The sequence below is a fragment of the Aphelocoma coerulescens genome, chromosome 4 (genome assembly GCF_041296385.1).
Source record: "Aphelocoma coerulescens isolate FSJ_1873_10779 chromosome 4, UR_Acoe_1.0, whole genome shotgun sequence".
Classification (NCBI taxonomy): Eukaryota; Metazoa; Chordata; class Aves; order Passeriformes; family Corvidae; genus Aphelocoma; species Aphelocoma coerulescens.
Genome location: NC_091017.1, coordinates 26,359,402 through 26,384,568, shown reverse-complemented (window position 1 = coordinate 26,384,568; position 25,167 = coordinate 26,359,402). Strand labels below are relative to the sequence as shown.

The 25,167-nt window shown below is 44.2% G+C and overlaps 1 protein-coding gene across 10 annotated transcripts in view; it reads left to right on the top strand.

The window, feature by feature from the left end:
* The window catches only part of LOC138109563 (endomucin-like), a 30,821-nt gene extending 5,933 nt beyond the window's left edge, over window positions 1-24,888 (top strand). For 2 of the 10 annotated variants that reach the window (XR_011150591.1, XM_069013195.1), the window contains 5 exons: window positions 8,423-8,518; window positions 10,210-10,234; window positions 11,268-11,329; window positions 21,856-21,918; window positions 23,149-24,888. Coding sequence is in view for 6 of the 10 variants with exons in the window: in XM_069013195.1 (XP_068869296.1) it covers window positions 8,423-8,518; window positions 10,210-10,234; window positions 11,268-11,329; window positions 21,856-21,914 (242 nt within the window). In the remaining 4 variants the exon portion in view is untranslated. The other 8 variants (XR_011150590.1, XR_011150588.1, XR_011150589.1 and 5 more) reach the window with 8 other exon arrangements.
* Window positions 24,889-25,167: the final 279 nt, after the last annotated feature.

The following is a 25,167-nucleotide window of genomic DNA, read 5'->3' as shown; positions in this document are numbered from 1 at the left end:
AAAGAAGTACAGTTTGTTTATCTTTACTGAAGGTCTTGTTTCCTTCTCCCCATGCCCAGGGCTTTCTCTGGGTTTCAACTCAGCAGCCCCTCCATCTTAATGCTCTTCTAGAAGAGCCACAGGACATGCACCAGGGCACTTGGTGGAGCAGAGAAGAATGAACTGGGGGGTCCACAACTGCAGAGGTGCCACCTTCACAGTCGCAGCCAATTAGTATTAGTAACCTGTCACAGGTAGGTGTTTTCCAGACTCCTTGTGTGGCATGCAGTGGGTTTTTATCTGATCCCCCTGCCTAATCATGAGCAAACTGGAAAGCAGATGGCAATTATCCACAACACTAAGGGAGGCTTGGGGGGAAGGTGTTGTGCCTTTCCTTCCCGGTGCCTCAAGTGTGAAAGAAAGGTAGTGAGTCCTTGTTTACTGGGGTGAGGCAAAGCTCACAGCTAGCAGGGGTGCCCTGATCTCCAACTTGTGACTGAGAGAAAACAGCTGCTTGGAAATGGGTTTGAAAACATGGCGGTGCCTGGTTCAAAATGTCTAGCTTGATGACCTTGTGTTTTCAGGAAGTCCCAGTTAAGATGTATAACACTGGAAGATGCTTATTCTGCCTGCACTTAAGTCTTTCCCCAAACAGGTCTTGTTGATTGCTGAAGAGTATGTGTTGACATACCTGGTAGTGATAAATTTCACAGAGCTGGAGAATCACAGATGCTTTACTGCCTTTGGGAATACCCTAAGGATAATTGCATTTAGAGTTAGTATTCTTTATATATTTTACTGTCCAGTGAAAAACTCTGCTCCCTGAGGTGTGGATCCACACCTTTCTTCTGGTGAGGCAGAACTACAGTCTAATTCATTATAAAGATAATTTGGCAGCAGGAAACTCAGAGGCCCCTTGATAATATCAGGGAAACTGACACAACCTTAAAATATTTAGATTTTATTTTGTGATGGAGGTTTCCATGCAGCCTGGATTTTTACATTGCACTGCTTTTCCCCCCTGTACATCCAGGGCAGGGGATGAGGCCAGACACACCTTGGTGTTTGCTTGTAAGGCTGGGCTTGTGCTGTGGACTTGTGATGCAGAGCTGCACTGGGGCTGACAGTGCACTGCCAGCTCTTGAGAGCTGCAGCATCCCCTGAACCACTCAGCCTCGTGCCAAGATGTGTTCCCAGGGAGGCCTGAGGGCTCACACCCACCTTTAATTAACACTGCCCCATCCAGGCTTTGGATAACCTTGAGTAGTTTCAGGCCTTTGCAACTTTTACCATAAAAAAGAAAAAAAAAGGAATTTGCCAATGGAGAGGGGATGTTGCCAGGTGCTGTCCCAGCAGTACCCCCTATGTGGCAGAGATGGTTTTACAAAAGGTCCTAAATCCTTCTGGGACCAGTTGCCAGGGAGCATCCCATGCAGAACATGAACCAAGTAAAAATGCAAAGCTCATCTTGCATCTGTCTTACCTTAAGAAATTCTTAGGGCACTAAGGACATAGTATTACAGTACTTGTACCTTTTTAATCCATAAGTGAAAGCGATGTGGGTTATCATATGTGGTAATGTTTGAGAGCTGAATGACAGAGCTGTCAGCTGTGGGACACTGAAATGACAGCCCTTTAAAGTGCTGTCAGGTCTTGTCAGACACTTTTACCATAACACTTATTTTAGCCTCTGGAAGACAAATCTATTGTGTCTTCCATTTCTGGGGGTCTCCTTAAAGCACTGCTATTCAGCAGTGGGATGTTTAACAAAATGGCTTTCTTGAAGCTGTCTGCACTGTAGGTAAGATCTCCTCCCTTACCAGATACAGGAACCCCACCAATGCCATAGTCAGGGGCTTTGAGCAGGGTTCCCAAGACACAGAGACATTTTCCAGGCCTTGTGGCTTCCACAAAATGCAGAGATCTGTGTGCGATGCTCTGTGATTGCCTGGTGTTTGCATGTGACCTGCTTGGGCCTGCATGGGATCCCCCTGTCTGGCAAAGCCCACCACTTCCCAGGCCCCGACCTCTCTGGTGCAGAACAGCTTCATACAGCAGTGAAATCTGCTGGGGCTTGGCAGTGTGTTGGCCTGTGCACTCATTGGAGTGATAAGGAAAGAGGGGACACTCTCCATAATACCACCAGTGCTAAGGTGGGCTGGGCAGAACCTCGCTGCTCCCATCCAAACACGAGTGCCAGTGTTTGGCCTCGCCTTCTGCCCTCCTGTGAAAAACGAGGTTCACTCTCCTGTGAGAATTTAAAGGGTTTAATATAAAGGCAATAAGAGACACATAAAGTAAAGCAAAGGGGTAATGGCTGGGTGCCTTGGCGCTCTGCCAAGAGCACACCTGATGCTAGAGGTGAGTCCTTTTTATACCATTTTTACTGTCTGTTCTTCATCCATATTAAAACTTTTCCCGGAGTATTACCGCAGGCCTGGTTCCTACGGTATAGCACCGTGTCCCGCAGCCATAGGGAGGAGGAGGAGGAGAAGATCCAGCAGGCAGGAGTTGTGCAGCAAGATTGATTTATTTAATTATTTTACAAACTCTTTTATAGACTTTTTTCTTCATAGCCTAATTGGACAAAGGGCCAGCCACCCCTTGGGGGTGATTGGCTAAAATCCTAAAACATCCATTGTCAAAATATTTTTCTACTATACCATAAACAAGACTTTTCAAGGTTGCAGGTGTCTGGGTTGTTTACATTCCCTGCTACCTCTTCTGTGAGAGAGAAAAGTCTCTCACGGACTTAGAAAATAACAAGAAAATCCTCGCTAGCAGCATTTTTGTATCTACAGTTCCCCCTTTTTGTTTTATAAGATAACAACTCTACTATTAATGCCAAATAGAAATCTACATCAGTTATTAATTCTAAATATGTCCTTAAGGCTTTAACTATCTGACTCCATAACAAGAAATTTAAAGTTCAGTCTCTGCTTGTGGAAGGACCATCTGCCTGATGGTTGACATCCTGGTCATCATCAGAAGAGTCATTAGGCTGATGCTCTACATTCTGGTCGCCATTTGGATGATTGGCGTTCTGGTCATCATTCAGAGGTTGCCTGTTCTGCCTCTGGTGCCGTAGGTCAGGGCGAACGCATTTTGCAGGTAGCCACCGTATCCCAGTATCTGTGGAAACGCAAGCATACCCACGACCCCAGACGATAAGCTCATGTGGGCCTTCCCACTGGTTAGTGAGTAAATTCCGCACCCAGACTTTTGCCCGGGGCAGTTGTCTGTCACCTGCAGACTGCAATGAGAAAAAATGATTCAGAATAACAGGATTATTTGAATTTTGTGGTACTGTAAGGTGATTAATTGTATACAAAGCTTTTGCTAGTCGGCTCTGTGGGGTTTCTCCATGCATTCCCCTTTTCTGTTTGTCCAAAACATGCTTCAAGGTACCATGAGCGCATTCAACAATGGCTTGGCCAGTAGGAGAATGTGGGATACCAAAGGTATGGTCTACACCCCATAGGTGTAAAAACTGCCGTGTCTTCTCGGAGGCGTAGGCAGGACCATTATCGGTTTTCACAGAAGCTGGCACGCCCAGGACTGAGAAAGCCAATTTCCAATGGGCAATGACATCACGGCTCTTCTCTCCAGTGTGAGCAGTAGCCCACATAGCTGAGGAGAAAGTGTCAATAGACACGTGCACATATTTCAGCCAACCAAATTCTGGGACGTGAGTTACATCCGTTTGCCAAATCTGCAAGGCTTTTAGCCCTCTGGGGTTTACCCCTGCTGGCAAAGGCGCAGCGAGTCCGTGACAGTCAGCACAAGCGCTGACAATGTCGCGCGCCTCGGTTGGCGTTAAATGAAAACTGCTTCTGCAGGGTATGTGCACTTTGATGGAAGAAACCGTGCGATGCCTTGGCTTGTGCAATTTTGTCAGGCTGAGGCCCTACCCATGCAGGGTTTGCCAGCATGTCAGCCCTGGCATTGCCTTCCGTTAGAAAACCTGGTAAATTGGTGTGGCTTCGAATGTGCAGAATGTAATACGGATGCACTCGAGCCTGAATTGCAGACCACAAGGTTTGCAACAGCGAAAACAGAGCCGCATTATTCACCTCCTTCAGAAGGGAACAATCTAAGCGTTGGGTGATATCTGCTACATAAGCAGAGTCAGTAACCAAATTCAAAGGTTCCTGTGAGAATCACTGAAAAGCCATGGTAACAGCCCTTAATTCAACTAACTGAGCAGAGTCTGACTCGGATTGGTGTGTTAATGAACCACCACAAAGGCAGTGTAGGATACTGTGCGCCCTTACACACAGTGACCCCTGCTAAAATTTGTCCCAATCCGTACGCCCCAAGCTGCCAACACATCCCGTCCCCAAAGGTTACAGGAAGTGGTAGCAACATAAGGCCTAATTGTAGCTGTGTGTCCCTCTGAATCCTTCACCACCACAGGCCGTTCACTTAAATAGCTCTGTGTGGTTCCTCCTAATCCTGCGATGGCCGATCCCACCGGGGCTAAAGGCCATGAGGGAGGCCACGCAGAGAAGGAGATGATAGTTACATCAGCACCCATATCAATCAAACCTCGAAGCTGAATCCGGGGTGGTTGGGCGCTTGGCAGGACCAGGGTACGTGTCATCTGTGGCCTTTGGTCAGAGATGTCTGCAGTCCAGAGGGCCTGTGGAAGTCCCGTAGATCCACTGCCGTTATCTTCCTGAATTTGTTCTACCCTGGGGACACAAGACTTAAAAGGCACTAATTTAGCAAGGCAGGTCTTTTCAGGAATAGTTACAGGGGGGTTTTGCATGGAGACCATAGCGCAAATCTGACCTTTAAAGTCAGAATCAGTAACTCCTGAGTGCACTAAGATTCCTTGATGGGCAACATCAGATTTTCCCACCAGCATCGCACTGGATCCCTGGGCTAAGGGTCCATATGCATCCAAGGGAACCTTATAAATACCGCTAGAGTCTAAGACGACTGTGGCTGCGGTGTGGACGTCAAACCCGTCTGATCCGTGGGTGCCGTCTGATCCCTGGGTGCTGTCTCTAGGGTGGCTGGGTAGGCCTGTGCCTGTACCTGTGCCACTCTCTGGGGGAGCGACTGCATCGGAGAGCAATTCCCCCTCCTTGCACCCCGGCGGAAGTTTCCCGACAAAGGCCGACCATCGGCATGAGTCCGGGATCTACAGTAGCCCGTACAATGGCCTGGCCTGCCACACCTCTTGCACTGGGGGATCGGTGTGTTCTCTTTTTGGCTCGGCTTAGGCCACTTCCGTCTCTTCACCTGTTTTGGTGGCTTTGGTTCACGACCAGAAGATGCGTGAACAGGCTGCAGGAAAGCAGCCAAAGCAGACCTTTTCTGGTTCCCAGATCCCACCTTAGCACAGGCTTCGACCATGTCTGTTACCTCAGGGTCCCCTGGTAAGGCATCTATGATTTTTCTGCACTCCTCGTTTGCGTTATCCCTCACTAACTGCCTTAACAACATCTGTCTTAACCCGTCATCCTCAACCTGCTTCTCAAGAGAAGCAGAAACTTTCTCTACAAAAGAGAGGAATGACTCTGATTTGCCTTGAACTATTTCAGTATATCGCTTTCTGGGCGCAGACAACTCTATGGTTTTCAACAGGGCAGCCATGCCGACCTGTTGAGCTTGCTGCAGGATGCTAGAGGGCAAATTACCCTGTAGACTGGGATCAGAGAAGGGACCAGTCCCCATCAAAGCATCCACTCCTGCTGTCTGTCTAGGATCAGCAGCAGGGAGCTGCATATTTGCTAATGCAGTCTTGCCGGCCAGCTTTCTCCAGGTTTTCTCAAAAACTGTCAATTGTACAGGTTGAAATAGAATTTGACCTAAGTGTCTGATATCAAATGGAGAAAGCAAATCCGTATTTATCACCCTTATTATCTGCATAACCTCAGCAGAACCTAGTCCATATTGTGCCACCTTGGATTGGAGGTCCTGGGCAACTTTCCAGGCAATTACCTCATGCTTGTCATGCTCCCCTGAATCTGGGAGAGCCTTATACACTGGGAAAGCTTGGATCTCCCCTTTAGGGGAAGCACTACCATCCTGAACTTCTGGCACCGCCTGTGGATGGAGTGTAACAGCTCCCCGGTTACCCCCAGAATCCGCAGATCTATATGGCATTCCAAGGATTTTTAATGACCTCCAGTCACCCTCCTCCAATGCTCGCATCTTAAGGGACTCTAAGAAGCGATTATAATGCGTCGGACGCACTGTTACTGTGCAGTCCTGAAAGGTCCAGGGGCGAGACCGGCGCAGCCTTTTTCTTCGCCGCGCGGCTACAGCCGCCTGACGACCTGGGGCCAGCACCTCATCTGCCTCACTGCCTGACGAGGAATCATCAGGCAAAGGCAACTTTGGGGTGCTGGGAGTGAACAGAAATTTACGTGGAGGGGCACTTTGGCTAAGTTCGCTAGAGGCAGAACAGACAGGACAGACTGCAGCTGGCTGCGCGGCAGTTTTTGCACCAGTTTCTATACGGGAGGCCGTCTCGGCCAGCCCCGACCGAACTGGTACTGGAACTGCTGCCGCCGTCTCTGAGGCTACAGCCGCTCTCGGCGCCGCCGCCTCTGGCACAGCAGCTGCGTTCGGCGCGGTCGCCGCTGCCGCTGCTGTTTCGCGCTCCCCAGCCGCGCCCGGCGCTGCTGCCGCTGGCCCGCTCTCGGGGGTCGCTCTGGGTGCCGCTGCCCCTGCCCGCTGCTCCGCAGCCGCCGTCTCTGGCCGCGTCTCCGCAGCCGCTGCCGCTGCCGGGTTTTGCCGCGGCTGCGCCGCTGCCGGGTTCGCCGCCGGCCGCGCCGTTTCTCGGCTCGGAGCCGCGTCTCCCGCGGATGGCGGGGGGGGCGCGGGCGGCGCTGGTTCGGGCATTCGCCGCTCTAACAGGGTGAGGAGTTCCTCCATCCTTCGGGATAAATTTGGCAGCTCCATCAGCAAAGGCAAATGCTGCACTAAGAGGTCGATGGCTCGGTTCTGCGACTGCGCAGAACAGTCCAGCGCCAGGGAGGGCAGCGGACCACACCCAGGGAGTCCCGGGGCAGGCACGCCCGGCGCTACGCCGGCTAAGAAGTTAGATCCAGGTCCATACGGAACCGAGCTAGGAGCCTCTCTGGGCATCCAAGTGGCTAAGCCGCTGATCTGCAGCCCTGGATAAGCCGTGGCCGCTGCCCAGCCGACCGGCAAGGCAGGCTGTGCGCCCTCCCGCTGCTCTGACCCCCCCGCCTCTGGCGGCGCGGGGTTCCTGGGGGCTGCGGAGTCCTGCGATTGTGCAGGGTGAGCCGTCGCAGGCTCTGCCTGTGGAGCCGGGGGGGTTTTCCTGAATCCATTATCATTTTCCCCGGAAACCCAGTCAACGGGGCCCCCTTCGGACGTTCCTCCGTCACTCATCACCGAGATAGACGAGCCAGCCCTGCTATCACAGTCAAGGTCTATCAGCAGGATAAATAATGAACGCCAGGTTTTGTATCATTCTAACGCTGCTGAGTCCCCAGTCGGGAGCTCCTGTCGGACAGCGCATCCGAGTTCCTGCCATAAGGCAAAGTCCAGGGCACTATCTCTGTCCATGGAAATCCCTTTTAAAGTAGCCCAGTCTAATAATTCCCGAACTGAGTTTTCAGGAATGGAGGTGCGCAATATGCTAAACACACCTTTCCAGACCAGCATCGCAGCTTCGGTTTGTGAGCCGCTGTTTGCCATTTCTCAGTTCTGTCGGACCTCCCGGTCCCGGGGGGCAAAGGGGAGCAGCGTACCTCTAGAGGAATTCGGCTTGGCTCGCAGCAGCAGGACACGTCAGAGAGTGCAGATCACGTCGGGCAGCACCAAATATTACCGCAGGCCTGGTTCCTACGGTATAGCACCGTGTCCCGCAGCCATAGGGAGGAGGAGGAGGAGAAGATCCAGCAGGCAGGAGTTGTGCAGCAAGATTGATTTATTTAATTATTTTACAAACTCTTTTATAGACTTTTTTCTTCATAGCCTAATTGGACAAAGGGCCAGCCACCCCTTGGGGGTGATTGGCTAAAATCCTAAAACATCCATTGTCAAAATATTTTTCTACTATACCATAAACAAGACTTTTCAAGGTTGCAGGTGTCTGGGTTGTTTACATTCCCTGCTACCTCTTCTGTGAGAGAGAAAAGTCTCTCACGGACTTAGAAAATAACAAGAAAATCCTCGCTAGCAGCATTTTTGTATCTACACAGGGCAGCATGAGTGTCAGGGAAGGGGTAAGGGTGGGAGAAGGAAGATGCTTCAGTCTTCCCTCCCCAGAGAGTCCAAGCCTGAGGCTCAGTGGTTGCAGGAAGAGTAACAGGAGCAGCAGGTTACCCTGCTCCAGAGAAATGGGTAATGTTTGGTGAAATGGAGCTGGAGGTGCCTCTCAGTGTGTGTAAGTGCCTATACACAGAGGCAGTGTAAGTCAGAGGCAGCAGCCAAAATTGTTCTCCCTCTTTTGCAGATGTTATCTTGCCAATTGTCATCACCCTGATAGTCATTACCCTCTCTGTCTTCTCACTGGTGGCTTTGTACAAGATGTGCCAGAAGAAAACTCCAGGTATTTGGTTTGCTTTCTCTGCAGGGGATGGGGGGGGAAATCAATGTGCTTTTCATTATTAAAAGATCTCTTTTAGATTACCTTAACCATCACTGTTGTGGCAGTCTGGTGGGAAAGCCTTTTGTATTTTGAAGTGTTTTGCCTAATGTGGGAAACTAACACTTCATTTTCAAAATCAGTAGGAAGAGCAGAGTGAGCAAAAATGATTTTTGGAGAACATATAATGCTGTAAAGCCTTTTGTTCATGATTTTGCAGCTACAAAGAGCTAACAAACACCTGTGCTAACACAATCAATCAGATAGAAATAGACAGTGAAAACTAAATTTGAAGATATTCAACAAAATCCCTTTATGTATTTTATCTTTCTTCTAGACACAGGCAAAGAAATATCAATGTTTTCTTTTGGGATATACCTGGTACATACACACACACACACATGCACATGACACATGAGTAAAATTTTCCAGTTACAGTATAATGTGCAGGGAACAAAATCCCTGAGCAAACAGTATTTGCAGAAATAGTCATTTTGACAGAGCAGCTAAAGTCAGTATCTCTTTCTTTGTTGTCCATTAAATACTTAAGATAATGGGTTATAGTTCCATCAGAGTCCATTTGACGAATATTTCAGGGCTGCCCAGGCAGGCCACAGGTAAGTGTAAATCTCCATTAAGTGAAAACCCAGATCTGAATCCAGACTGTGGTTTTTCTGTCCCTGTGAGCTGGTGTGAGTTAGGAGACCTGTGCAGAGCTGTGAAATCACCTGGCCTTGGAAATACAAAATCACAACAGGGTATTGAAACTGTAAACCAAGACAAACAGTGTGTCACAACCAATTTAGCCAATGACATGGCAAAACAGACCCAGATAAACAGAGGAAGGTATGATCCTTACTTAGGAAATTACTGAATATTCAGAGTTGGGAGACAAAGATGTGAGATGGAGAACATTTCCTTACCAGCCTCCCCTCTGTGCAAATGCCATCAGGCACTGTATTAGCAAATTCATTTTGAAGATAGAGTAGATACCTGTGGTGCTTCCTGTAGGATTTGCCCAGACCCATCCAGTGCACTTCCCCTGCAGATGGAAAGCCCTGTACTTGGTGCCATGGAGTTGGTGCCGTGTCTCTGATGTAACCCCCGGCCCCTTGTATCTGCCCACACTTGCACGTAAGCATAAAATACATTCAGCATATGATTCATTTTGGAGACAAACCTGTTCCTCATCGATGGGGATGACAAACTCTGTTCTCGGATGTCGTGCCAGGTTGTACCCCACAGGGGGTACGGCCTCAGGAACACCCTTGTTCCCTCAGTCCCCTCACCCCGTATCTTTTAGCTCAGTTGTTGTGTACTCAAGAACCATCGCATGCTCATGTCCTCTGCGCCAGCTACCCAGGGATTTGGGAGCTGCAGGGAAAAAAACGTGCTTCTGTTGTGCTCTTGGGCAAGTCCTCTGTCATTCTCCCTGGTTTCCAGAAGCATCAGTAGGAGCAGCATCAGTTCACTTCCATAGATGACCAGAAAAATAACAATTACTATTCAAGCTGATTGATTGTGTGAATGAACTTAATGCAATACTGCAAAATTAGAACTGAGCCTTGTGCCAGCAGCTGCAATAGTCATGTCTAAATGTCTGGGGTTTGAGTTCCAGCAGTCAAAATGGTATTAACTTTTTTTTCTTCTTCCAGAGAGACAAGAGAACGGTGCTGAACAGTAAGTTGAATCCTTTTCATTGCTTTGAGATCTATCACAGGGCACTTGTAAATGTAGCAGATTTTGCATAGGATTTTCTTTCATCTTTCTCTGTTTAAACATAATAATCAGTTGCCAGCCCAAAGAGAAATATCCTGTTGAAAGTGCTGCACTTGCAGTTATTGTAGACCTGTATGCATGATAAGCAGCTGTTTCAGCATGGGTAGAAATGTGGTGACTCTCAACTGTTTTGCAAGTGGTCATTTTGAAATGGATAAACAGCTTATACTGTGCCACAGGACTCATTGGCCCAGTCTTTTTCTTTTTTTTTCCACTTTTTGCCCCATTGATCCTTCCCCTCTCCCCCCACATCTTTTCCCACTCCCCTTCTTTTGTTCATGTTTTCTTTCTTTTTATTGTGTTTCCTTTTTATTGTGGGTTATTTTTATATTTACTTATTTATATTTATATTTCTTTTGGTCCCCATTATATCATGTTCCTCTGTCCCATCTTGTTTCCACTAGACCATTTGCGTAGGCTCAGTTGAAATAGTAGCGGCATAAGGAGTGTGAGGAGAGGGAAACTGAGAAAGATCCATTAGAAGATATGTGCTAAAGGCCATTGAGCTTGGCAGTGGCCACTTCTATGACCAAAAGCAACATTTGGGCTGCTGATTTACTTGGTAGCCTTGACTCCCTGGGCATCTGAAGTGGTCCTTCTTTGCAATTCAATATGTCTAAAGGGCTTGCATTGACAGAAAAAGTATGACTCCTTTTCCCCAGATGTATCTCCTCTGTGAAGTCCTAGATTAAGCCTGGAGTCATTAAACGTGATTTATTACATATTGTAAGAGAAAGGTATTTTCAGAGATACTGTTATATGGTGTTTTCCACCACCAAGATTTCCACTTCATGACCCCATGCAAAGCCCTTTTTAAGCCTGCCAGTGTAGACTGGAGTAGATGCTGCCTCCTTGGGACCATCATTTTAGAGTTTTGTTTGGCTGACCAACATGTGTGCTGACTGTCTGCTTAAATGTTTTCTGACTTCAACAGGGCCCAGTCAGACAAAGAAGGAGTCAAACTTCTTTCTGTGAAGACAACTTCTTCTGAGACTGGTGAGTGTTGCCTTTGTGTGTATGTCTGTTTCCCTGTGAGCTCAGAGAAGAGCAGTTTTTGGGATGTCATTTCTTATAGCAAGCCCATGTTCACTTCCTGTCAGGTCAAAGTCGCTGCAAACAATTCCTCTACAGTGCAAATCCCCAGACTGGGAGCCTGTAGAGCTGCAGTTCAGCTGTTCTGTGTGTGCTGTCAGTACTTGGGAATGAGAAGTAGGACTGGTTTAGGAAAACATTTTTTAAAATCATTGATGGTAAGCGATCTAGCGAGGCATGTTCAGGAGTAACAGTGATCACAGTATTTATCAGCTAGATCTGGCTGTAAAAGGAGGTTTGAGGACTGGTAATATCAAAATCACAGAATGTTCTGAGCTGGAAGGGACCCTCAGGTGAATTTAAGTGAATGGCCCACATGAAGATCAAACCCATAACCTTGATGTGGTTATTACCATGCTCCAACCAACTAAGCTAATATCCCAGGGATCAAAAGGTTTGGAGTCAGTGCTGTATGTAATCAGGGTTCTGTTGGAGTTGGTGTCAGTCAGTGTACAGTGACTGAGCCCTGTACTCAGTCACCCTTTGCATTCAAAATCCTACTCTCATTGCAAATCCCTCTGTCCTGTGCTTCAGGTTCTTACAAAATAAGTGATATAAAGCCTAAAGGAGCAAAGGTTATTCATAACATGCACAAAAGAAAGCAAAGTCTCAAAGGAAAGAGATGGATGGAGTAATAGATTCTGCAAAAAAATGGAGTAGCACAAAATAAGACTGAGGCAGAACAAAATTCTGACTAATCAATCAAAATCCCTAAATCTCTCATGGTGATACTTCACACCTTCACCCAATGCTTTCTCAGTCATGTAGGTCCCCCCTCATCTGCAGAAGTCTTTCCATCGCTTACTTCCTACTTTTTAGGTATAAAGCTCTTTTTTTGTCTTTAAGCTTTTTGGCCATCTGTTTCTCCTACTGACATTTCTGAGGTTGACCAATCGCTGCTTTCTCCTTTTGTCCAAATCCTTGGGAAGTCCTCTGAAATACAGCACTTGATCTGAACTATCCTCTGCTTGCTGGACAGGCACAATTTAGACTCTCCAGCCTTCTCTGCAACTCCCAGAACTTTTCATGCAGTCTAAAACACCTACAGGGCATCTCTGGCAGCCGTTGCAACAAATCAGAGTCGGGCAAGGTCCCTCCCCATGGCCTCATGACACAGAGCTAGGGGTAGAGTGGCACAGGAAGGGCCTGCTCCACCACAGGACACATAATTCTGCCCCACTGTTGGGTTTTTTTGTTTGTTTGCTTGTTTTTTAAACTGAATTAAGTTAGAAACTAATTAATGGACATTTTTTGATTGATTCTGCCCTCATGCCATTTCAGAAATAAAGTGACTTCATTGACAGTAGCAGAAATGTTTGTGGCTTACAGCAGGGTAAACGAGAAAAGACACAGGCTCACTTTTTTTTTCCCCAGATGAGCTCTGGTGCTTGTTAATCAGCTACTGGCTCACGGATTATCTGAGCATCTTCCATCCAGAGGATGCTTGATATTCCTTTATACTGAAGTATGATTTGTGCATGCTATAATTAGAAGGTTTGAGTCATAACCACTTAGAAGACAAGATTCTTGCCCTCTTCTCATTAATACAATTCATATTTAAACTAGCTGCCATTTTCTCTTGAATTCTTACATCATCATATGTTTCAAAATTAAACATGCTTTCACAGAAATTGAAGTCCTGCTTTGCCCAGGTTTTTAGACTCACTTACTTCTTAAATTAAAAGCACTCTGGCAGAGGGGTCTCCTTCTTCCAGAAATATCTGTCACTCATACAGGTATTTCAAATATGTTAGGATGCCTCCCCATTGGAATCAGATTTACTTGCTTCGTTAAAAGCTCAGGCATAAAGGCAAATATTTCTTATAGTACAGACACAAGAACTGTCTGACTCATGGGCCTTCTCACAGCTACTGACAACAATTGCCCTGCATAAAACTTCTTTGCCTGTGTTCTTTCCTTGGTCCAGCTGTTTAAAAAGTGTGTGTTGTGGCTGTCTCTGCACATACCAGCAAAACTACAAGGAGCTGTGAGTAGAAAGACTAAAATTAGAAAGATCTAAAGAGCAGCCTAAACTTTACAGGCAGGGCTACATCATCCTCTCACTATCAATAGGCAGCTCCTCCCTAAGGTCAAGCATATATACAGTGCAATTCTGCTTTGATATGTATTCAAATTAAGCTTTATTAGAAGTATACATTGGGGTTTTTTTTCATTTTTGCTTTTTATTCCAAACAGAAGACTTTGAGATTATATAATTTTGTAAAATATATACAGGACAAATACGGACCTACAAACTGTTCAAGCTAGCAACTTAGAAAGACCCTGTGTCAGTGTTGTGCATAGATCTTGATCAAAGGTTATGGTGAGTTTAATCTTGCCTTATTTTATCTGTCTAAAAACTAGGCCAGCTGCACATAGTTGAAAGAGATGTATGTGTCCAGAGGGCTGTTTATCCCATCTGCCTTGAGCTGGAAGGGGCTGACCTGTGGCAGTCCATGGACTACTGAAGGATCCTATTTCAGGACTTCTAAAATTAGGTTCTGAATATGAAATGAAAGGAAAAGGAAAGACTCCATTTTCAGAGACACAGCTGAATTCAAGAGTATTATTTCAAATACCTACAATTAATGTGAAAAGAGTACAGGAAAAGAATGGTTTTCAATTAAGCCTGGACTTATGTAATGTTTTTAATGGTATTACACTAGGTAAAATGGAGCTTTAATATTCTCATTTTTTATAAGTCTTCTTAGAAAGATGGAATTGCTAATGGCTTTGAGCTCTAAGGCACAACTGGTGTAGAATTGATGTAAAGTAAAAAAACCTGAAAACTAAACTAGACTCAGTAAATTTTTCATGCATGTTTGTCAGTGAACTGCAACACCTGATGCAAGATAAGTGCCTCTTCTTGCATCTAACTTGAAAACTCGTCTTGGGTAAAAATGCTCAGGATGCTGAATCGTCTCAGAAGTTTTACACTAAAGTACAAATGCAGGACTTATGGCAGCCATTTCATGTTGGCTGTACAGGCAAATTTAGGGTGACTCTCCCTAGGGAGAATAAATGGTCTTCTACAATACAGCATTCTAGAAAATCTACCTGCAAAAATATTTATTTGAGATTCAACATAGCCCACAGAACTGCACATTTTGCTTGTCAGTGACAGTTATATTTCCTGAGAATATAAGATGAAGGGTTTTAATTGATGACTAAGAGATCAATACCATCAGGCATGAGGTTAAAGTATTGCCTGTCTTGAAAACAGACCTAACTTTTTCTGTAAGGGTTCTTGTGTATTACACTGAGAAACAGCAAGGGTATTGATCACCTTTTTAGGACTGATGAAAAACATCAAGGAATGAAAATTGTTCAGTTACAGAAAGGATAGTAAATAGAAAATTGGGTAAGGCTACTCCATACAGGTGTATGATGCGTGATAGAAGTATTGATACCTGAGTAATGACTTGACAATTTTGTTTTATGGCCCTTGCCTGGAATAACTATTCTAGAGCAGGTAAAATGTATGAAAGGCCTTTTAATGGAAGCACACCAGTTCAATATTCAATGTAAAGTCTTGTAGGGATGTGCAGGTGACATAATATTTCCGGCATGGGTATAATCTTGGCACCTAAGCATAAGCTGATCCAATAAAGCGTGATTTATGACCAGACTGAGCTGTTTTGAGGTGAAAGAGTAGGATATGACTTACTTGGCTTGTAGGGGTATTGCCTGTTCTGCACTGAGTTTGCTGAAAGGCACCTGAGGCTGGAGAAGGGTCTGTGGTACTTGTCTGCATTAGGGCTTCCAAGGATACCCATTGTGGACAAAAATGAAAATTCAAGTGTTGCTACTAAACAGAGATGAGAAAACGTACCAGGCAAAGATGGATATTTGGGAGACACTTAACCTGGTCCATTTGAAACCCCTTTAACCTATTGCAATCATGCTGGGGAAAGAGACCGTTTAATACCTAGAGGTGCTCTGAGATGGCAGTGCAGTGCACGATAGCATGAACCGAGGAAGCAGAAAAACTTGCATTCTCCATACGCTCCACATCTCTTCCAAAAGCTGCTGCTGTTCAACAGGAATGATGGCCTTAGAGCTGTTATCTGCTTCTTCAACTGAATGTACCTCAAGACAACCCACTGTGGTGCTAGGGCTTGGACATGGAAAATCCTGTGATGTTCTGAAACAATGTGGTGGGATGACATTGTCTTTGTCACTGCTTTCCACAACCCTCCAAATGCTGAGACTAATTGTTCTGCCTCACTCATCAAACCACAGATGTGGTTTTGGAACAATGGGACAAATCAGGAGCTGGTGCAGACCTTGTTTCCTGTTATGTTGAGTACATCTAAGCACAGACCGTGACATTTAAGAAGGTAAGAAATCTTTGGGGCTTACCTCATTATGGACCCAACCAAGGGAAATTTACCCCTGTGAGGGGGTATAGTTCCATAGTGGGCCATGAGGTTTCTCAACATGCATTGGGACTTTGACCTCTTTTTCTTTATATCTAGGATCCAGATGTCTTTAGGAGCAGAAGAATCTGACCCCCTAGATGAGACACTCTGTCAATGGAAATTCCCTTCCCTCTTCCAATTACTTGCAAGATAAGCAGTGTAGGTCAGTGAAGAGCAGTCTGCTGGCATGCTGCATGCTTAGGAACAGTAAGAGTGGGTGTTCCTGCTAATGTAGGATATGATACTGATTTTTTCTGTTTCCTATTCTGAGATGTAGTTTCAGGGTCTTATGTTTTTCCCCCTGCAGGTAGAACACCTAGATGCCGCTTTGTAGGAAAGGTTCGCCTTGCAACAGAGAAAGATGTCAAGTACCTCCCTCCCTTTCCTTTTCTTTCTCACTTTCTGATACTCTTATTTTTTTAACCTTGTATTGTATAATAGCCTGAAGTTGTGTTTCTTTCTTCACAGAAACTGTGGAATAAACTTTCTTAGCTCCTTACAGCTTGTGGTTGGACTCTGTTTGTGTTTACTCTCACCACCAAGTTCTGACTGCACACACTTCCAGCTGAAACTTTTGGACAAAACCATAGTCAAAAACATAGTCAAACTGTAGTCAAAACAGCATATGCTTCCTGCTGTATTTCTAATTTGACTTGTGAGCTGTGCACATTTTCAAGGGTTTTTAAAGCAGTCTTAGATTCAGACTGCTGAGGGTCAGGTGATGTTTTCCCCTGTGAAGCATTTGCTGACTTTACAGCCTGCAGTTTTCTGAGATGCTCCTCATGAGGGAGCCACCTCCCACTCTTTGCTGCCCATTCGGCAGCAATTGCCTTCCTGTCCTTCACCTGAACTTTTCCACACACCCTCTCTCTGCCATGGGGAATTTTTCAGATCCTTCTGTCGTGCTAGCCATAGCGAGGAGCAGTTTGCAGGGAAATGGTGAAGTGTGTGGCAGGGGAGCTGCAGTACATTGCAGGTGCTGGACCCACTGGCCCACATCAAACCTAGCTACTGGTTCCCAGTTAATGCTGTTCTCCAGCATCTGTAATACACCCCTCTTTCTTTTATTTCAGCATGGTAAAAACAGACATTTTTTTTCCCTGTGTCTGCAGAGGTAGTTTTATACTTTTATAAAAGATAGGCTTCTGCAATCAGATTTTATGGAAAGCTTGCTTTAATTCTTTGCTCCAAACCTGAGTGCCACTTACCAGCAATTTCTCAGCAGCAGATATTACAGTGAAATAACAGCACAATTAATTTCTTTCTTACAGACAATGTAATTTGAGATGTGGTACAACCTATTTTTTATGTGAAAGACTGTTTTTACATCCTTTTTCTTCCAGCTTTCCCAATAATGTCAGAGGGCTTTACCCAGGTCAAAGGCTTTCTGTACTCATAGTACTCAGTCTGTACTCTCTTTTATGTCATGATGTTCTGCAGTGTGTGTGTATTCTGAATACTATATTCAGATTCTGAATCAAATGTGGAGGGGCAGGGGAAGAGGGCCAGTTGTAGTGAGATTAATCCAATATCCTTCCACAATGGTGAGACAAAGAAATGTTTGTTTCAGAGCTTCAAAACTGACCTTATTGTAATCTGTAATTTCAGTTGATTGTACCCATTACTTATTCAGGTACATGGGCATCAGGATGCAACATTAATAGTTAGAAATGGATATATTTGTGAGGGAAAAATCAAAACAAATACTGCACAAGTGAAATTTTAATTAGGAATAAAACCCTGCATTTTCACTGCAGCACTATTTCTTTCCTGGCTATCTTTCAGCTTGGAACAGCCCTCAGTATCCATGTACTCAGTCTACCTTCCATGAACTCAAAACAAGTATGTTGAAGGATGAGGATTTATGAGTACAAAAGTTGGTTTTTTTTTCTTTTATGTCTTCCTTATCTTTATCCTTTTGAACCACGGCCTTGTTTTAGAGGAGAATGCGTGCAGGGTGTATCGGATCAGGCCCAGTGCTTACGCTGCCAATTTCTTTGGGTGGATCAGTGACCAAGGCTCTAGCAGAAGTGTTCAAAGGGTAGCCACATGGAGGCTGTGTGTATGAAAGACCTGTGCTGTATTGTAGTGGTTGCTGCAGCACTGACTCCTTTAGTACTGAGGCTAAGAAACCATCATCTGAGCCAGCTGTACCTGCTCGGACCTTGGATCTATGTAGCCTCAAATCCTGTCACTGAGGGTGGATCACATGAGGTGTGAAAGGAAGCGTGACAAACAGGAAAGGACTCCAATAGCCTGTCCTCCACCATAGTCTTTCAGCAGTCCGTGGCTTGGAGACATCCTGAATCAGACTTTGTATCCTTGGTGTTTCACAGATTTCAGTGGCTATTAATTCCACAAATTTGTCTGGTTTGCTGTGATATCTGCAGCCTCCTGCAGCAATGAACCTGATAGTTTGACTAGAGATCTTTCTGTTATATGACAGTAATAGTTAGAGACCTCATGATGCCTATGTCTTTGTTTTTGCAATCCAATTTCAGACAAAAATCAACAAACAGATGCAACACTGGAGTATGAGAGGGAGAATAAAAGGTGTAATGTGAGGCTTTGCATGTCAGCTAAAACTTCCACATCAGTATCTGACTTCATTTTCCAAATATTCTGCCTAAGGCCTCTTTCTCAAACTGTGCATCATTTCTTTCAGTTTTTGTAGAAGTGCGTGATATATGTGAGGTTGGCTTCTCACTGCCCTCTGCCAACCTATCTGAGCCCACAACTCCTCCTCCATCAGGAGAGGTGTCACAAGGCAGGACCACAGGTAAAGGGGGTCACGTAGCACTTGCAGCTGTGCAGTTGGTAGCACTTTAAATGCACCAAATACTTTCTTCCAGTTCCCTTCATCTCCCATTTTTCTGAGGCTGCACACTTACTTTTCAAGGTGGACAAATGTACAGTGAATTTTCAACCCATTATCAGAAAGTTATTGCCATACTATCCATCAAATTGGATCAGAATATCAGAACACCAACCAATACCTTTATTCAAGATGCTGAATACCTATATAGTGAGCAGCTGACAGTTCAGGTTTCTCCTGATACCTTCCATCTCCTGCTGCACAAAACTAGAGTTTGTGTATCATCTTTCTCTAAATGCATAATTCAGAATAAATAAAATCCCAGTTTTTCACTGACGATGTTGTGCAGCAATTTTGCTCTTGTTGGTATATTTTGTGGAACTGCACCCTTTCTCTTTCAATGATGGCCTCAAGTTGCACCAAGGTAGTTTAGATTAGATATTAGGGAAAAATTCTTCACAAAAAGGGATGTTGTTGAAACAGGCTGTCTAGGGCAGTGACAGAGTCATCATTCCTGGAAGTGTTCAAAAATGTGTAGATGTGGCACTTGAGGACATGGTTTAGTGGTGAACATGGTGATGTTGCTGGGTTGATGGTTGGACTTGATCTTAAAGGTCTTTTCCAAACTTAACAATTCTATGATTCTGTGACAGCCTTCAAAGGATCCAGGTAATCTATCTGGACTGGTTGAGCACCTCCAGTGCACCCTCTATTTTCTCAGTCACCAAAAACTTCAGTATGAAATAATTTCTTCAATCTATTAAAATGCCATCTGTTCTAACAAGCTACTGAACACAAGTATTTAGTTTTCATTTCCTTTATGGGAAGCAAGGTTTAACCCATTTGTTTTGGTGGGTGATGGTTTGGGGGCAAGTTTGGGTTTTTTTCAGTCTTGGAACCTGTTTGTGTGAGTTAAGGCTGTTTTGAGATCAATATAAATGTCTTCTTACTTGCACCTAGTCTGAATGTTCTTCTTGGTTTGCTCTTTGAGTTGCATCTGGATATTTAGCAGAACATCAAACTGCTGAACCATTGAACTCCCAAACTGATCTGGACACGTCTCTGTGCAGTCTCCGGGCATACTGCAGCCCTGTATCTAAATCCATCCATTACCCTTTTATCTCTTGAACAGAGAGCATCTGTGACCACTTCTTCTCCAGTGTATAATCATTGTCTCATCGTCACTGAATTGTTGGCTGGCACTAATGATCACAGACCTTAGGACAAAAATATCTTCAGGCATATTTGCAACCATGGAGCAGCCATAACTTGGTTTCGTTTCACAAGTCTTGCAGGCTCCTGCCCTCTTGGAAGTGCAAAGCAACATAGAGCATCCCTGCCTGCATCCATTCCTCACCAGACATTGATATTATAGGGGGACACTGTTCACTGTTCCAGGGATAAAGTGTGTAGCACCAGGAAATCTGGATAGGGCGTGAGTGTCTGTGTGCTGCAGTCTCAGGGTGTGCAGAAAGGCAGAGTCACCCTCCCTGGCCTGGCTACCGCTGTGGGCAGGTACCACTCAAACACTCTGCCTTCTGCAGCCAACGCTGCTTGCCCATTTCATACTCTGATCCAAGGTCTAGTGGCATAAATGGGATGTAATCAGGGAGCTACGTTGACTCTGGAGCCTGCCCTTAGACATGTTATTCTCCTGGGGTGCTTCCATGTGAATCTGTCTGCAGAAAAAACAGCTGAGAGTGGAATTGATAGAAAAGTACTGATATTTATTACCACTATTGAGTATCTTCTGCATGGTAATATATTTCACAATTAATTTCTCCATCGCCTTCTTTTTTAAATAGTTTTGCCAACTTCTCTCTTTCATTCTCTATTTAATCTTCTATTTCTATATATTAAGCAAGGAAAGTAGAGACATGCAGAAGGGGAAAAGAACTAAAAAAGAAATGAGCGTTCTTGAAAATATCATTCCTTTGTTAGTATAAAACTGTGCAATATTTGAACTGGTTCACTTTATTTTAGCTTTTCAAAACAAGATTTTTATCTAACAAAAAATATGCCTTGTTAAGATGTTTCAGTTTTTTCCTAGAAGAAACCTGTGATTCCCTTTTCTCTACCTGAAATGTGACATGATCAGAACTTCTGAAGCTCTATCTTAGCAACACTTCAAAATTACTTTAAAATATTTTTTTCCAAAATTGAACCCTTGGGAAGTGAACACAATTCCAGCACATTATTGTTGAACAGTTTTTAGCAGATACCAAGTCTTGTACTCATCTCCAAAAAGCTGGACTAAATTAAAGAGCCTTTTTTGCTGTGAAGAAAAGCTGTTGGAAAACTATTGATAAGTCTTTTCCATTCTCTTCAGGAGTGCAACTATTTAATTTGGCTGCTAATCATTTAAATGCCTAATCAGTGAATTTTTCTATAATCCTAACTTGTATTACAATTTGCAACCCCAGGCCCTTGATCATTTGTAGCTTTTTAACACATATTCACTTCTCCTGGAATGTAATACATCACTTCCTTGCCTCTCATGTGTGCATGAGGAATTAAATTGTCTCCTGCAGGTGAGCAGGGAGGCAGAAGGCAGTTTCCTGGAGGCATTTGGGTTTTCCCACCCTCATGCCTATCTCCATGTGGCTCTGGACAGTCTGTGAATGCCACTCCCTGTTCATCTCCATGTACAAATCTCTGACACAAAGTAATTCCACTGCCATTCCTGAGTCATGCCCTTGGAAACGGGACATCTGTAAACACGTCCTCATCTGGATTCTTATTTGCCTGCCTGTAACTGCTGGTAGTGCCTCTGCTTCTCCAGGGAAGGAGGATTGAGAACTGTGTGAAGTTCTTAAATATTCATCCTTCTGCTTTGGAGGAACTGAGCTGATGTCAGTGTTACTGGCAAAAATTAATTTTATAGTTCTATCTTCTTATTTTTATAGTTCAATGTTCTAATCATAGCTATAAATTAATTAAAGTCTTATTCCTCTTCAACCTTGGAAAATACATTGTGGTAGTAACCCACCATTTTTGAGCAAATCACAGGGGAGATAATCGATAAACTAGGAAGAGTACTAAAAATCTATCGTGTGAACAATTTTTGGCATTAAGTAAATCTGACAAGGAGACTGGCTGGTTTGTACAGTGGTCAGTGATGTGTTCCTGCTAGACTCATTGGTCCTTTTGTCTTTCCATGTTTATCTGATGCAAATATATTTTCTGCTTCTTAGGAGAGCACTCATCTCATGGGAAGAATAAAACTCGGCAACTCTTCACATCTCAGCAATAAATATGTAAGTTCATAGCCTTTGTTTTCCATCCCATAACATTAGTGATTGTCAGTCCCTTTAATACTTTTTAGTCTCAGTATTGTGCCACATAACTAAAAAAAAGGGTTAAAAATGCAAACCAAAAAGAGCAATGACTTAAGTTGGCAGCAGCCTCAAGGAAAAATGTCTTAAAGAAAGCTCAGCTTGAGCACACCATCGTGACCAGATTCACAGGCAAACTGAAGAAGCTTCCAGCTCCAGAGACAGACCTATATGGGCAAGAGCATGTGACTTTAACTGTTCAGCATTTCCTGGATGTAAATCCCTGAGTGAATTTTCTTTCTGTTTGTGTGAGAAAGAATAGATTTTTAAAGGCAGATACCTATTAAAAAAAAATATTTGGTACCCAGAAATTTTTTGCTCCTTTTTTTTTCCATGAAAAATCTGAATCTTTTTCACTTCATGAAAAAAGCCAGCACTTTGATTGAGGTAGTTTATTACCTCTTGAAATCCTTGGTGGTTAACATACACAGCAAGTGCTGGATGCTATTTTTATGTGTGAGAGGGCAGAGACCATCAGAGCACCTCTGAAACCCAGGTTTTGATGTGGGCACTGCATTGTCCTTCATGTATGAAGCTTTCTCAGGCACCACAATATCCACTTCCCATGGAGCTGCTTCTCTCGCTTGTGGAGAGCTGTGGTCCTTTGCTGAGGGAGAAGGAAGCAGCTGTGGGAAGGGTCCTATGTGACCAGGGTAGAGCAGGAGGTAGGGGAGAAGGATGCTCTGAGGAGCTGGGTGTCCCAGCATGTGTGGGATGGACCCAACAGAGGCTCTGGCAAAGCCCAGCCTCCCACCAGCACTGTAGGATGAAGCCCCTCTAGAATGGGTCCCATCACCCTCCACTGAGAAATACCTGGCTGACCAGAGATGTGAGGAACATCTTTGATGGTTTTGACCTATTCTCATTTCCTCTAGCATGCAGAGACCGAGCTTTCCTGATGCCAATAAAAAGGACAAAATTACCTCCTTTTTTCCTTGAATTAGAGCAGCAGAACGCAGTTTTGCCTACATTATTGAAAACCCAGAGGTGGTTCAGTATGTGTGGATGCAAGACAATGGCCTGGACAATGAATTTAATCCTTATTGTCTAACCCATATTGGATTTATTCTGTGTCTTCCATTTTAGCTTGCTCTTATGTTCCTGAACAACCTTACCTGGAATAATAATCCTGAGATACTCTTGTCATTTCAGATGTGAAGCAGCCTGTTTTATCACGATATCCAGGAACATCCCACCAAAGTTGCATTTCAATGGGAAATGTGGAGCAGCTGAAGCTTTTTACCATCAGGGCACTTGTGTTAATGACCAGGTTTTGACTTCTAAATCTCAAGCATCTCCTTTCCCTTCTGGAAAGACATGTAATTTTTTGATGGCTTAATTACTGGTATATCATATATATTTATTATTTTCACATATAGTAAAAGCAGGGAAACAGGTTGAAGAGAATGTAAAAAGAAGAAGGGTGAAGATAATGTAAAAATTAGGTGATGTTTGCATAGTAGCTACTAAAAATGTTTTCTGCACACAGAGGAAGGAATATGTCAGTATACTTTGTTGAACTTATGGTAGCTAGGGATCTTTTAATTGTATGTAGCAGAATACAAACAAGGCCTGACCCTTGAAACAGGACTGGGCAAACAGCCACTATGAAAATTAATTCAGTGTTTTCCATGAGACTCCTCACTGTAGCACATGCTTTGCTTGTCACAAATGTTTACAGGGTGGGATGCCCGGCTGAGATGCTGAAGTGTGTGCTTGTTTTCTGTGAAGGGAGGAATATACCTTGCACTGAGGCTCTTTTAAATTCTGTAAATTACTGAATATAATCCTTGTAATGTAGCAGGCAATAGTTGGTTTTCACCTGTTCCTTGGCTAATTGCATTATGTGTGCTACAAATATGACTCCCATATAGCCTGGGGCACACAGTGGGAATCAGCAAGGGAAGCAATTTCACAGATGAACCTTCGTCCCTGTGTTCTGAGTAATGCATTGGATTCCTGTGGGTTATTGAATAACTCTGGAAGTTTAGAGAGTGTTTCAAGTGCTAGTTACAGTAGCTCTTAATTTGTACAGAGCTGGCAGTTCCAAAATATCAAGTAGTGCTTCTATCTGCATGTACCCTACCTTTCTAGAACTATAAATGTTTGAAAGTTGTATTACTGTGAGCATCTGCTCAGTCTCAATCCACTGACTGGTAGCATTCCAAGAATTACTTTTTTTTAAATTGAACATTGAAAGAAGACAACTGTTGGTCTAAGTGTAGGACCACGATCCAGGATGATCATCTAAGTTTTGTTACCTATTGATGCAACACTTTTGAGGAACTTCTCTCTCCAATTTCCTTCTCTGAAATATTAAAACTTGCCCAGCATTATGGTAAGAGACTGAGCAGATTTATTAGTTCATGTCTATAGACAAATGTGAAAAGTGTTTTTTTCCCTGTGCTTGGCCATTGCTCTTACTTCCACTTTGTTGGATCTGACAATCTTCTGTCTTAGTGGCACCATGGAAGACTTTTGATGAAGCTTGATCAAAGATGGGGAACAAACAAGTGTCCATGCTTCAGCTGAACTTACGTGGTTCATTCAGGTATTCCTGGATCACTTGTGTTCTTCAGGAGCAGAGGAGTCTTGGATGCCTACTTTGGAAAGGTCAGGCCATCTGAAATATGCTAGTTGGCATCTACAACTATTCTGGTTCCTGATTGATGAAGTTTCCTTCAAAAAAAAAGCAGTCACTGTGGATTTTCATGTTGATTAAAAACCCAAGATATTTTGTGGTATGTTGTACAGTGAAAGGACAGTAGAAAAAAGCAGAGAAAGATTGTGAAATACCTGTTTGTGTTTTTGTGCAAAATACTTTCAGAAAATACCATGTTGCGTCAAGAAAAAAAAAATGTACTGCCTATTAAAATGTATTATCTTTATTAAGTAGCTATCCTTTTCTGTTTGCAGAAATGTAATCCGTTACCCGTGTCTAGCACAACTATTGTCCATTACTCCACATTCCTGTATCACAGAATGAGCTGGACCCTTTCTGACAAGCCTGGAGAGCAGGCATTAGATATTCTGGGCATGGTGGTGGCAGGAGCGCCATGAAACCTTGCAGAAGGCATGCTGGAGGTGGCAAGTGGAAACTCCTCCTCATTACAATCAGTGATGGGGAGAGAGCAGGCCTCTGCAAATCCTGATGCTGGAAAAGTGAAAAAC